At 43.2% G+C, this 15211-nt stretch overlaps 2 protein-coding genes across 4 annotated transcripts in view; one reads left to right on the top strand and one right to left on the bottom strand.

The window, feature by feature from the left end:
- Positions 1 to 15211, top strand: part of LOC130298278 (uncharacterized) — a 91228-nt gene that overhangs the window by 23939 nt on the left and 52078 nt on the right.
- LOC130298253 (oocyte zinc finger protein XlCOF22-like) lies at positions 2848 to 13470 on the bottom strand. Of its 3 annotated transcripts, none has more exons than XM_056551176.1 (5): positions 12936 to 13470; positions 8660 to 8786; positions 8010 to 8576; positions 7090 to 7116; positions 2848 to 5069 (listed from the first exon to the last, which is right to left on the bottom strand). In XM_056551176.1, exons 2-5 carry the CDS (start codon positions 8745 to 8747, stop codon positions 3724 to 3726), a joined length of 2028 nt encoding a protein of 675 aa, XP_056407151.1. In that variant the 5' UTR covers positions 8748 to 8786; positions 12936 to 13470; the 3' UTR covers positions 2848 to 3723. The 3 variants fall into 3 exon arrangements, with proteins under 3 accessions (XP_056407151.1, XP_056407150.1, XP_056407152.1); XM_056551175.1 differs by having other exon boundaries at positions 13002 to 13470; XM_056551177.1 differs by lacking the exon at positions 12936 to 13470 and adding an exon at positions 9988 to 10068.

Here is a 15211-nt window from a genome sequence, read left to right as displayed (position 1 = left end):
AGTAGTAGTAAGCACAGTCCTGTAGTTAGTAGTGGGAAGCAGATTGGGAAGCACAGTTCTGCTGTTAGTGATAACACACGCTTAACCCACCTCAGTTCATACAAAGCACCTTAAAGGGGTACTCCGGTGAAAACCTTTTTTCTTTTAAATCAACTGGTGGCAGAAAGTTAAACATATTTGTAAATTTCTATTAAAAAATCTTAATCCTTCCAGTACTTATTAGCTGCTGAATGCTACAGAGGAAATTACTTTCTTTTTGGAACACTGATGACATCACAAGCACAGTGCTATCTGCTGACATCTCTGTCCATTTTAGCAAACCATGCATAGCAGATGTATGCTAAGGGCAGCATGGTGGCTCAGTGGTTAGCACTGCTGTCTTGCAGTGCTGGGGACTTGGGTTCAAATCCCACTAAGGACAACAATAAATAAAGCATTATTATTATTATAACATCAGCAGAGAGCAGTGTGTTCGTGATGTCATGAGAGAGCATTCCAAAAAGAAAAGAATTTCCTCTGTAGTATTCAGCAGCTAATAAGTACGGGAAGGATTAAGATTTTTTAATAGAAGTAATTTACAAATATGTTTAACTTTCTGCCACCAGTTGATTTAAAAGAAAAAAGGTTTTCACCGGAGTACCCCTTTAAGCATTCAGATACATTTACACAGTCTTGCAGTTAGCACATAGGTGGATTTGCCACAGTTCTGCAGTTAGGGATAATAATCATTTGGCCCTTCAATCAGTTTAGTAATAGGCAATCAGCACGCAGATAGGTCTATCACATCTCTGCCGTTACCAATGGCAACCGCGAATAGGTTTGCCCCAATACTGTAGATATTAGTGATAAATTCTTTAGCGCACAGATGAGCACTTAACACAAGGATAGATTTCTATTTCGCACACTTTACCACCATTATGCAGTTAGTTGTTAGTATTAGCAGTGGAAAAAAATAAAAATAAAGCCTGGTTGGAGCATCACAGTTCTATCCCATGTGGTGTAACACATAGAATGGGGCGGTCTCACCCATCTGACTGTAGTCCGATCCTTTCCTCCACGCTGTACCGCCACACTCTCTCAGCGGGCACCTGCAGGCTCTTTTCTTTCTTTTCCTTCCTTAATGCACTGGATCAGCACCCCTTCCTCCAGGGTCACACTCCACAAAGTGTTACCTATCCATTGCCGTACCCTCGCTCCCCCGTCCCAGCCTCTTTTTGCGTCACTCTGCCTCCGGGGCGCCGGCACCATCTCCTGCGTCTTCTCCCGTCAGCGTCCAGCGTATGCGGGGTCACGTGTGGCAGCACGCTCCCCGGACCCCTCGTGAGACTCCGGCAGGAGTCCCCGCTCGGAACACGATCCCAGACCGTCTCAGCTTCCCCGGGCGGCGAACGGCACGGCTCAGCAGCAAACAGCAAGCATCAACAGCAGGTGCCACACTGCAAACGATCCTCAGCACAGGTCAGCATTTCTCCATTCAATCTCGGCCTCAGCAACAAGGCTGGGGCCCTAGCACAGGGCTTAAAGGGGTACTCCAGTGAATACCTTTTTTCTTTTAAATCAACTGGTGGCAGGAAGTTAAACATATTTGTAAATTACTTCTATTAAAAAATCTTAATCCTTCCCGTACTTATTAGCTGCTGAATGCTACATTATGCTAAATTATTTTCTTTTTGGAATGCTCTCTGATGACATCACGAGCACAGTGCTCTCTGCTGACATTATTATAATAATAATAACTCTTTATTTATTGTTGTCCTTAGTGGTATTTGAACCCGTCACCAGCACTGCAAGGCAGCAGTGCTAACCACTGAGCCACCATGCTGCCCTTAGCATACATCTGTTATGCACTGTGCTCGTGATGTCATCAGTGTTCCAAAAAGAAAGTTATTTCCTCTGTAGCATTCAGCAGCTAATAAGTACTGGAAGTAGGGATCGACCGATTATCGGTATGGCCGATATTATCGGCCGATAATCACGATTTGGGGCATACCGCTATACCGGTCGGGCCCCTCCCCCACCCTCCAAGTCAATAAAAAAAATTAAGCTTACCCGTAATGGGGGTGGTCCCGGCCATCCATCCTTCCTGTAGTGTCCGGCGGCATTCCGGGTGGAGGGTGAACCGGTCTTGGCTGTCCTTCTCCAGGGGTCATCTTCTCCACTCTGGGCAGGCTCTAGACGCCGCTACGCCGTGACGTCAGGTGCGTCGCTGCGCATGGGCGTCACTGCACAGCGGCGTCTATGCTGCGTTACTATGCCGGAGCCTGCCCGGAGTGGAGAAGAGAACCCCCGGAGAAGGACAGCCCGGACCGGTTCACCCTCCACCCGGAATGCCGCCGGACACTACAGGAAGGATAGATGGCCCGGACCACCCTGACAGGTAGGGGGAGAGAAGCGGGTGGTCGCGGCGGCCTATGGCACCGCAAAAGCCACTGCAGTGCATTGCGTTAGAGCGCCCGCTTTAAATCAATGATCTGCAGCGGTGTCGCGGGGGGATAAATAGCCGATAACTTATACCGGAATATCGGTATAAGTTATCGGCTATCGGCTCTAATCTCCACCGATTATCGGCCCTAAAAAAATGATATCGGTCGATCCCTAACTGGAAGGATTAAGATTTTTTAATAGAAGTAATTTACAAATATAAAAACAAAAAGGAAAAAGAAAAATAATTTACAAATATGTTTAACTTTCTGCCACCAGTTAAAAGAGAAAAGGTTTTCACCGGAGTACCCCTTTAAACTAGATCTCAGCCCCGAGGATTCAGGATCAGGAGGAGGAGCTAGCTCTCACTTCCTCCCATCATGCTCTCACACCATATCTTTATTCTGTGATGCTACAATCATTTTTATATATATTTCCATATTACAGAAAAAGTTCTTTATATAATGCCCGGCCTATTCCCACAATGACAGCCATTGGTTTTATATACTGTATATTTATGATACGTATTTTCTATATAGGTGATTGGATATGTTCTTTATATTTCACATTATATGTGGTTGTGATAGATACATTGAATATGTTCCTATAGTCAGATATCACCCCTGGTCATGTAGAGGTGGTACGATCCACCTGTATGATGGGGGGTGGAGAAGATGGGACATCTAAGAAGCGCCCCATTAAGGAGGAGCTGATGTCTCACGTCCTCTATAAATGGCTGACAGGTAATTTTATAACTTGTATGACTAAGGTCCAGATGTAGGACAGAAACCCGTCATGTGTGTCTACATTGTCTGTGCACCGAGGTGAAAGTCTGCAAATAAAAGCTCCGTTCTGCAAGAATCTGCGCTGGACATCCTTTCTTCTATAGTATGAATTAGTGTATTGTATTATTTAAAGGGGTCCTCCGGGGATTACACATCTTATCCCCTATCCAAAGCCTTGGAGTTTTCTGTACGCTCAGCAGTTGTGGTTCTTGTTTACAAGTTTCCTGGTTATAATTCTGGTAAAGTTCACACTCAGTTCATAATGAAGGAACATAGACAAGATGGTGGACTATAGACAACATGGTGATGATATACAAAATGGCGTATAATCATATAAAGGATTATTATAGAAGGTTATATAAAAACCTATAACAAGCTGACTCCCCTCACAGGCATGCTGGGAGTTAAAGTTTTGGAATATCTGGAGGGCCGCCAGTTTGAGACCCCTGCAGTTTATGATCCATATAAATGTCAGATATCCTATGTACATGGATAATATATAGATGTGTTATCTGCATCATTTATTGCTCTGAATTGGCTTCTCTCCTGTGTGAATTCTTTCATGTTTAACAAGATCTGATTTCTGAATAAAATATTTTCCACATTCTAAACACAGAAATGGCTTCACCCCTGTGTGAGTTTTTTGATGATGAACAAGACCTGATTTGTCAGTAAAACATTTTCCACATTCTGAACATAAAAATGGCTTCTCTCCTGTGTGAGTTTTTTGATGATAAACAAGACTTGATCTCCCAGTGAAACATTTTCCACATGCTGAACATAAAAATGGCTTCTCACCTGTGTGAGTTCTTTGATGATTAACAAGACTTGATTTCATAGAATAACATTTTCCACATTCTGAACATGGAAATGACTTCTCTCCAGTGTGAGTTATCTGATGTCTAACAAGATTTGATTTACAAGTAAAGCATTTTCCACATTCTGAACATGAAAATGGCTTCTCCCCTGTGTGAGTTCTCTGATGTTCAACACGATATGATTTTTTAGTAAAACATTTTCCACATTCTGAACATGAAAATGGCTTCTCTCCTGTGTGAGTTCTTTCATGTGTAACAAGACTTGATTTCTCAGTAAAACATTTTCCACATTCTGAACATGAAAATAGCTTCTCTCCTATGTGAGTTTTTTGATGATAAACAAGACTTGATTTCTCAGTAATTTGTGAACACGGAAAAAGCTTCTCCCCTGTGTGAGTTTTTTGATGTTGAACAAGATTTGATTTGTCAGTAAAACACTTTCTACATTCTGAACATGAAAATGGTTTCACCCCTGTGTGAGTTCTTTGATGTACAGCAAGATGCGATTGCTGAGTAAAACATTTTCCACATTCTGAGCATGAAAATGGTTTCTCCCCTGTGTGAGTTCTTTGATGTACAACAAGATATGATTTATTAGTAAAACATTTCTCACATTCTGAACATGAAAATAGCTTCTCCCCTGTGTGAGTTCTTTGATGTTGAACAAGATTTGTTTTCGTAGGAAAACATTTCCCACATTCTGAACATGAAAATGGCTTCTCTCTTGTGTGAGTTCTTTGATGTGTAACAAGACTTGATTTAAAAGGAAAACATTTCCCACATTCTGAGCATGAATATGGTTTCTTTCCTGTATGAGCTCGTTCATGTCCAACACCCCTTCTGTGACCTTTATTTTGCTGAATATCCTGTGATGAGTGAGAAGACAGGACCTGTATATAAGGATGAGATGACAGATCTTGGCTGTGAAGGGCTGAGGGTGTATCTGGGATAATGGAATGTTCTTCATATGTATCTTGTGTGATATCATCATCTGCTTTATAATCTGAAGATATAAGATTCTCCTCTGATCTCCTGCTACAAGAATCTGCAGAGAATAACACAGATTTTATTTTAACCCCTTAACAACTCAGGAAATTTAAGCTTTCCTCTAAGAGCCAAAACTCTTATTTTGCCATAACATTTTTTCCTTCATTCACTGTGCGGTACAATTATTTCTCAGGTGAATATGATCACAATACTCAGTTTGCATAGTTTTTGTTACGCTTTACTACTTTGTAACCCCTTAAAGGGGCACTCCACTGCTCCAGCGTTTAAAACATTTAGTTATGAACGCTGGGCTTGGGCTGCAGGTGTAGTGACGTCACAGTCACACCCCATCAATGTAAGTCTATTGGAGGGGGCAAGTTGCGGGGGTGGGGGGGGTGGGGATTTGGGCGGGGGCGGTGATGTCTGACATCACGAATGCTGGGATTCAAAGAATGGTGGGAGTGGCAGTTACCAACTACAACACCCAGCATGCCCTCATACAGCCTATACCTCTGCAGCAGACCCAAAACCACGACTACCAGCATGTTGCACCATTACTTTTACTATACTAGTATATGGTGAAACATGCTGGGAGTAGTTTTGGGTTGGGTCAGCTGCAGAGCCATAGGCCGTATCAAGGCATGCTGGGTGATGTAGTTAAAAACTTCAGCTCCCAGCATTCCTTGACACAGCCTCTGACTTTGCAGCCGACCCGAAACTACAACTCCCAGCATGTTGTACCAGGACCTATACTACTATATAGTGTAACATGCTGGGAGTTGTAGTTTTGCAGCAGGCAGAGAGCCTTAGGTTTCGGATCACTAATTTATAGCATAAAAAGTAGTAAATAAAATATTTAAAAAAAAAATAGAAACAAATGTGAAATAGCCCCTCCCCTAATAAAAGTCTGATTACACCCCCCCCCCCTTTTTGGAATAAAATAATGTAAACAAAAATAAATTAACATATTTGGTGTAAATATCCGAACTATTATAATATAATGTTGTTAATTAAACCGCACAGTGAATGGCGCAAATGTAAAAAATAGAGAAAAAAAAGTATAAAAAGCAAAACAAAAGAACAATCTATACAAAAACTACAAATCACGGTGCAAATAAAAACGATCCCTCGTACAGGAGAATAAAGTGTTATGGGGGCAGAAATATTACAGAAAAATTACAAAAAGTTATAATCCAATAATAATATAATCCAATAACACAAAACCTATATATATTGGGTATCGATGTCATTGTTTGGACACAATATAGATGACGTCATTTGTACCGAAAAGTGCTCTGCATAAGAATGGAAGCCACAAATGATGCATTCTTTTGTTTTTGATCTATCTACTTACCACCAGTACCTACCTACACCATCTACCTACCAACGCTATCTACCTACCGCCATTATCTGCCTTCATACTGACATTATCTACACTATTTAGGGCACTGAGGGTAGGAAAGAATTGGGAAATGTGCTGGAAACGTGCGGTGCCTAACATGTTTCTCCGGCAGATTCTGTGGGGACTAAAAGGAAAGAGAACGACTTCAGGAAGATGCCCCCTGTGATTCACTACATGTAACTGCACTGTAATCACTTATATGGTCTGCAGCGCCTGTGTAGAGCCGGGGGCACTGTATGGGGGGATATTAGTCTGTGTACAGGGGTATTATTCAGTATCAGTATGGCAGTATTATCCCGTCACTATATGGTGGTAATGGTGGTGGTCATGGTGTGGTGCAATTATTTATCCCTTTTATTCCTTTATCACCACAAAATCCTGATGTCCCGATCAGCTGAGAGGACGGTGGGAGGGCCCTTACCTGCCTCCTCGCCATCTGATCAGTGTTCTATTACTCCAAGACTGAAGCAGCAGAGTACTGATAACAATGATCAATGTTATGGCATAGCACTGATCAGTATATACAATCAGAAGATTGCAGGTAATAGTCCCCTATGGGGGCTAAAAAATGTGTAAAAAAAAGATGTTAAATTAATAAATGTGAATAAGCCCCTCCCCTAATAAAAAAAGTTTAAAAAGTTTTTTAAAGTAGTAAAATAAAATAAAACCTATATACCTTGGGTATCCTTGTAACCGTCTGGACCTACAGAATAAAGATAAGGTGTTATTTTTTACCGAAAAGTTCACTGCGTAAAAACGGAAGCCCTAGAAAGAGGCAAATTGGCGATTTTTTATTTTATTTCACCCCACAAACAATTTTTTTTGTTTCGCCGCAGATTATGTTATAAAATAATTGCTGTCCTTGACATCAATCATTTTACCCAAAAATCTATGGCGAAACCAAGAAAAAAAATATTTGTGGGACAAAATAAAAAAACGAAACAATGCCATTTTGCATTGGAGGTGAGGGGGGCATGGGAGGTGAGGGAGGGATGGGAGGGCATGAAAGGCGAGGTGACAATCTGACAGAAGGCCTCCTCAAGGGGTTCCGAAATGGTGGTCTCTCTCTCTCTCGGAACCTAGTGTCTGTTAAGAAGGTGAAAGACAAAAGCTCCTCGAGATCTCTGACCACAATCTCATCTTGTATAATATGGGAGAGTCCACGAGAGAACGTGTCCACCAGCGCTTCCTTATCCCAGCACACTTCTGCTGCTACAATACACAACTCTATTGAATTCTTGGCCACAGTTCTCGTCCCCTGTTACATGGACATGAGCTGCTCTGCCGCAGAGGGAGAACGGACAGGGAGATTAAAGGGGTACTCCACTGCCCCAGTGGTCAGAACATTTAGTTCCAAACGCTGGGTGTGGGCTGCGGGGGTCATGATGTCACACCATGCCTCCTCAGTGCAAGTCTATGGGAGCGGGCGTGATGGCCTCGTACACATAGGGATATTTCTTGTCCATATTCCAGCTGTAGTATCACATTAGTTTGCATTTTGGCTGAATAGAAGAATATACAGGAAGAGACAGGACAGAGAGATTAAAGAATTCTACACAATTATTACAGTCTCTATATTAAGTTGTTACTACTCACCTGGGTGGTTACTTGTAGGAATGTCCTCCTTATACTGCTCATCACTGCTCACATCTGTCTCTTCTTCCTTCATATCAGTAGCTTTAATATTATCCAGATCTTTTCCTGTCAGAATGTTCTCCTTATACTGCTCATCACCGCTCACATCAGTTTTTTCTTCTTCCTTTATGTCTGTAGCATTAATATAGATCAGATCTTTCCCTGCAGGAATGTCCTCCTTATACTGCTCATCACCGCTTATATCTGTCTCTTGTTCTTCCTTTATGCCTGTAGTATAAATATCGATCAGATATTTCCCTGCAGTAATATCCTCCTTATGCTGCTCATCACCGCTCACATCTGTCTCTTCTTCTTCCTTTATGTCTGTAGCATTAATATAGCTGAGATCATGCTCTGTAGAAATGTCCTCCTTATACTGCTCATCACTGCTCACATCTGTCTCTTCTTCTTCCTTTATGTCTGTAGCATTAATATAGATCAGATCTTTCCCTGTGGTAATATCCTCCATATTCTGTTCATCAAGAGGATGGGGACACCTCTCTGGTGCTGTTCTCTTACTGGATCTGACTATAGGGAACACATACAGAGACTGAATTCATTCTTTACATACAAATAATGAGAGGACGTGTGTATATAGTCATGTCTATTACCTGGTGATGTGAGGGGCTGCTGATCCTCCATCATGACCTGATCCTTGTACTGATCCTTGTGTCCTTCTACATACTCCCACTCCTCCATGGAGAAATAGACCGCCACGTCCTGACACCTTATAGGAATCTGTATTGTGAATAAACATTTAATTCTATACAATTCCAGGATGTTATATGGAGACATTTGAGGGGATATTCCTGCACATGATTTATCTTCTTGCTCTCGGATGATGAGGTGAATACTTGTCGGGGCAGATCCTCTATATTATGGTCACATGACCAGAACTGACCGCAAGTCTGATGATCCAGCTGTCAGTTCAGGTCATTATACCCAAAGTGCCCGTCCCATGGAGTGTAAGGAGTTAAGTGATATTTCATAGTATCACTGCTCCCCTCCCCCGGGACTATATAGATGGCTGCTTACTGTCTGGCCCCTAAGGGTAGAATTGGCAGTGCTGTGCGCCACTTAAAGGGAACCAATCATCAGATTTTACCCTATATAATGCTTGGCAAAGCGTTATATAGGGTAAAATCTTTATTTTCGCCATTCCCGGGGGACGCTCCTGCCCCCAGGGATGGTGAAGATATGAAGTTATAAACTAGTCACCACCACCGCCGTAAGTAGTCACTTGGGCGGGGAGCTCTTCTCACCTACTCCCGTTCTTCGGCCGGGAGCGACGCCCCCTCCGCTTGATTGACGGCCCGCGTCATCACTCAGCTCCGTCTGTTCAGTGAGCGGAACGATGACGCGGCCCGTCAAGCAAGCGGAAGGGGCGTCGCTGCCGGCGGAAGAACGGGAGTAGGGGAGAAGACCTCCCCGCCCAAGTGACTACTTACGGCGGCGGCGGTGACTAGTTTATAACTTCATATCTTCACCATCCCTGGGGGCAGGAGCATCCCCCGGGGATGGTGAAAATAAAGATTTTACCCTATATAACGCTTTGCAGAGCGTTATATAGGGTAAAATCTGACGATTGGTTCCCTTTAACCCTAGCTAGACTGGTTGATGTTATCCCAGCGAGTAGAAGGGACAATAAGCAGCTATCTGTATAGTGTGTGGCCCCAGAAATGTTAAGTGGCAATGCATGACCACCATTTAACTCCTTCATGGCTGACTGGACAGGAGGTATATAATGTATAGCCATGGGCCCAGCTCCGGAACAGGAGACGCATCCAATCTGACATATCTTCTGCTCTTGTGCAGGAAACCCCTTTCAGAGCAGGGACTCCTGTCATTAAAGTGATAAGATTTGGAGGGGAGGGAGGCTGCTGCCAGTCTATGAAGCACAGTCAGGAGTTCAGCACGATTCATAGCCCCTAGGACCTACCTGCTATCAGCATCTGGGACTCATTGCTAATGCCGGACATCACCAATGCCAAAAATCTATTTCCGGTAGCTCAGTGGAGCTGATAAGAACACCCACAGTGAAATAGCGGGGTCCTGGTCAGCTGAGAGAACGGGTGGAGGTCCCTAACCTCGCTCCACGCTGTCTGAACGACGCTCCAATCCTGCAGGCAGCCTCAGCATCACAGCAGTGATCAGTGTATGTAATCTATAGATTCCATGTAATAGTCTACTACAGGGACTAAAAAACTGGGAATAAGGTAAAAAGAACATTAACTTAATGTGAATAAGCCCCTCCCCTAATAAATGATTGAATCTTCCCCATTTACCAATTTGTTTCTCTTAAATGAAATAATGTAAATAAAAATAAACCTAAACATATGTGTAACCGCACGGTCAATGGCGTAAACGTAAAAAAATAAAACTTCATGGGCCAAAAAAAAAATTCTTAAAAAGTGATCAAAGAGTCTCATCAAAACTAAAGTGGTTCCGATAAAAATTACAGATCACAGCGCAAAAAATGACTTTCATACATCCCCGTATACGGAATAATAAGAGAGTTATAGGGGACAAGGTAGGACAATCTGATGCAGACTCATTATTGTACAAAAAGTAAGAATTGTTTTATATTTTAAAAGTGTTAAAATAAAACCTATATAAATCATTGATCATTGTAATCGTTTGGACCTACAGAATAAAGGGAATTATAACCGTAATGTGCACTGCATCCAAACAGAAGACACCAGATTTTAAAAATGGCTTTTATTTTCTTTTTCACCCCACAAATAATATTAGGACCGGATGGACTACACCCAAGAGTTCTTAGAGAGGTAAGTCCAGTAATATCTGTACCCCTGTTCATGATATTTAGAGATTCTCTGGTGTCTGGTATTGTGCCAAGGGACTGGCGCAAGGCGAATGTGGTGCCAATCTTCAAAAAGGGCTCTAGGTCATCGCCAGGCAATTATAGACCGGTAAGTCTAACGTGCATTGTGGGTAAATTGTTTGAAGGACTTATAAGGGATTACATACAGGAATACATAGGGGATAATAGTATTATAAGTGATAGCCAGCATGGGTTTACTAAGGATAGAAGTTGTCAAACCAATCTAATTTGCTTTTATGAAGAGGTGAGTAGAAGCCTTGACAGAGGAATGGCTGTGTATATAGAGGGGGGCTGTGTATATAGAGGGGGGGGGGCTGTGTATATAGAGGGGGGGGCTGTGTATATAGAGGGGGGGCTGTGTATATAGAGGAATGGCTGTGGATATAGTGTTTCTGGATTTTGCTAAAGCATTTGATACTGTCCCTCATAGACGTCTGACAGGTAAGTTAAGGTCTTTGGGCTTGGAAACTTTAGTTTGTAACTGGATTGAACACTGGCTCATGGATCGTACCCAGAGAGTGGTGGTCAATGATTCGTACTCTGATTGGTCCCCGGTTATTAGTGGTGTACCCCAAGGTTCTGTACTGGGCCCGCTGTTGTTTAATTTATTTATTAATGATATAGAGGATGGTATTAACAGCTCTGTTTCTATCTTTGCAGATGACACCAAGCTTTGTAGCACGGTACAGTCTATAGAGGATGTGTATATAGTGGGGGGCTGTGTATATAGAGGGGGGCTGTGTATATAGAGGGGGGGCTGTGTATATAGAGGATGTGCATAAGTTACAAGATGACTTGGATAGACTAAGTGTCTGGGCATCCACTTGGCAAATGAGGTTCAATGTGGATAAATGTAAAGTTATGCATCTGGGTACTAATAACCTGCATGCGTCGTATGTCTTAGGGGGGCTGTGTATATAGAGGGGGGGCTGTGTATATAGAGGGGGGCTGTGTATATAGAGGGGGGCTGTGTATATAGAGGGGGGCTGTGTATATAGAGGGGGGACTGTGTATATAGAGGGGGGCTGTGTATATAGAGGGGGGCTGTGTATACTAATAACCTGCAGCGTCGTATGTCTTAGGGGGGATTAAACTGGCAGAGTCACTGGTAGAGAAGGATCTGGGTGACTTGTAGATCACAGACTACAGAATAGCATGCAATGTCAGGCTGCTGCTTCCAAAGCCGGCAGGATATTGTCATGTATCAAAAGAGGCATGGACTCAAGGGACAGGGACATAATACTCCCCCTTTATAAAGCATTGGTACGGCCTCACCTGGAATATGCTGGTCAGTTTTGGTCACCTGTCCATAAAAGGGACACTGCGGAGTTGGAAAGGGTGCAGAGACGCGCGACTAAACTAATATGGGGCATGGAACATCTTAGCTATGAGGAGAGATTAAAGGAGTTACAATTGTTTAGTCTTGAGAAGAGATGTTTAAGGGGGGATATGATAAACGTATATAAGTATATAAATGGCCCATACAAAAAATATGGAGAAAAACTGTTCCAGGTTAAACCCCCCCAAAGGACGAGGGGGCACTCCCTCCGTCTGGAGAAGAAAAAGTTTAGTCTCAAGGGGCGACACGCCTTCTTTACCATGAGAACTGTGAACTTATGGAACAGTCTACCTCAGGAACTGGTCACAGCAGGAACAATTAACAGCTTTAAAACAGGATTAGATACATTCCTGGAACAAAATAACATTAATGCTTATGAAGAAATATAAAATCTCATCCCTTCCCCAATATCGCGCCACACCCCTACCCCTTAATTCCCTGGTTGAACTTGATGGACATATGTCTTTTTTCAACCGTACTAACTATGTAACTATGTAACTATTTTGTCCCTTGTTGTAGATTTAGCAGTAAAATGAGTGATGTCATTACAAAGTACAAATCAGGGGTGAAAAAAACAACAAGAACAAGAAGCGTCATATGGGTTTGTAAAGAGGAAATTGCAATCATTATGGCTATTAGAAGGCGAGGAGGAAAACATTAAAAAGAGAAATCACTGTGTCCTTAAGGGGTTAAAACTCAAACCTACCGGGTCCTGAAGGGGTTAATAGTACAAAAACCATCTGACAGCCTCCACATGTGACCACACACATACCTCCACCTGCAGACTGTACGGGAGCCGCTTATAGGACCTGCATGATGTCACCGTCATGTGATCAGTCACATGGAGGAGGAGGAGTCGTCACATGATCAGGGGCTGCTGCTCTAGGCTCATCTGTTCAGTGTATGCAGGACTCTGCTGTCACATGACCATTGTCACAGGTCCTTCAATCACAATCTCTTCTATCCTGCGCTGCTGAGCTCCGCCCACTCCTGTCACATGATCCTACCCACAGGTCCTTCAGCCACAGTCACGTCTATACTGCTAAACTTTGCCCCCAAATGTACTGGTCACATGATTGTGACATCATCACAGGTCCTACACCTCCAGCATGTAACAGATACAGAGCAGGTCCTGGTGGGGTAGTCACTGCTGTTGTGTGTGAAGATCTCTCAGAGCAGCAGCCCCTGATCATGTGACTCCTCCTCCTCCATGTGACTGATCACATGACGGTGACATCATCGCAGGTCCTGTAAGCACACGGCTCCTCTACAGATACAGGTATGTGTGTGCGGTCACCATCAGATCAGGATTATTGGGGATGTTTATTATTAACCCTTAAGGACACGATGTATATTTACATTCTGTGCCCCATATGGGACTTTGAGGTGAGCTCAGAAGCTATAAGCAGCCAGGACTCACCACTAATGACGCTCATCACCATTGACCCTTTAGATTCCATGATCAGCCACTTCTTCCATACAGGACTATGTAAGCATCAGGTTTTTTAAGTTTCTCCCGCTCCCCTATTATTACTTAAGACAGTGTTTCCAAACCAGCGTGCCTCCAGCTGTTGTGAAACTACAACTCCCAGCATGCCCTGACAGCCAAATGCTGTAACAGCTGGAGGCACCCTGCTTGGGAAACACTGACTCCGGTGGTAGCCCAGACCCTGCGGGTGTAACGGTATATGATGCTCGGCCTCTGCTGCAGGTAATAGCAGGTTCTTCAGGGGGGACATATCACAATTCACATAAAATCCTGATGTAATTGTGATGTATATTGTGCCCCCTAGTGGACACATTTCAGTATTCTTCATTGGACAATGTCATATTGAATCCCTCTATTCTTCTCCCTGCTCTGATGAAGACGTTCTGAATACACCGCAGCCTCAGAGATTAGGAGAAATGGATTCACAACGTCTTCAGCAGAGCAGGGAGAGCGACCTCAGAAGACCTGGAGGACCAGAGCGCCACCACTGGACGGGAGAGGGGAGTGCGCTCTAGTCTCTTATTTTACAGCCCTCGGACAATGGATTTTGTTCTATAGAGAAATCTGAAAACTCCTATAATGTCTCCTCAGATGTTTCCCCAGATTATCTCCAGGAAATGGATTTTATTTCTCCATAGAATCTGGTGCGGTTTATCATCGTCTCCTCTTCTTCCCTTCAGGTTTCTCCAATCCAGGATCCTCTGCTGATATCTTCTATATAAGAGAATTCTCCTGGATGACCCATCAACCATGGAGAGAGACAGGAACAAGATGGCCGACAGGATCATAAACCTCACCCTACAGATACTCTTCCGGCTTACTGGAGAGGTGAGGGATTCTGGGAGTGATGTCACATGACCTCATTCTTATCTATATAATAACAGATGGATATGACTGGAGAGGTGAGGGATTCTAGGAGTGATGTCACATGATCTCATTCTTATCTATGTAATAACAGATGGATATGACTGGAGAGGTGAGGGATTCTGGGAGTGATGTCACATGACCTCATTCTTATCTATGTAATAACAGATGGATATGACTGCAGAGGTGAGGGATTCTGGGAGTGATGTCACATGACCTCATTCTTATCTATGTAATAACAGATGGATATGACTGGAGAGGTGAGGGATTCTGGGAGTGATGTCACATGACCTCATTCTTATCTATATAATAACAGATGGATATGACTGGAGAGGTGAGGGATTCTGGGAGTGATGTCACATGACCTCATTCTTATCTATGTAATAACAGAAGGATATGACTGGAGAGGTGAGGTATTCTGGGAGTGATGTCACATGACCACATTCTTATCTATGTAATAACAGATGGATATGACTGGAGAGGTGATGGATTCTGGGAGTGATGTCACATGACCTCATTCTTATCTATGTAATAACAGATGGATATGACTGGAGAGGTGAGGGATTCTGGGAGTGATGTCACATGACCTCATTCTTATCTATGTAATAACAAATGGATATGACTGGAGA

The sequence above is a fragment of the Hyla sarda genome (genome assembly GCF_029499605.1).
Source record: "Hyla sarda isolate aHylSar1 chromosome 1 unlocalized genomic scaffold, aHylSar1.hap1 SUPER_1_unloc_7, whole genome shotgun sequence".
NCBI classification, from domain to species: Eukaryota; Metazoa; Chordata; class Amphibia; order Anura; family Hylidae; genus Hyla; species Hyla sarda.
This window is presented reverse-complemented; position numbering and strand designations above follow the sequence as displayed.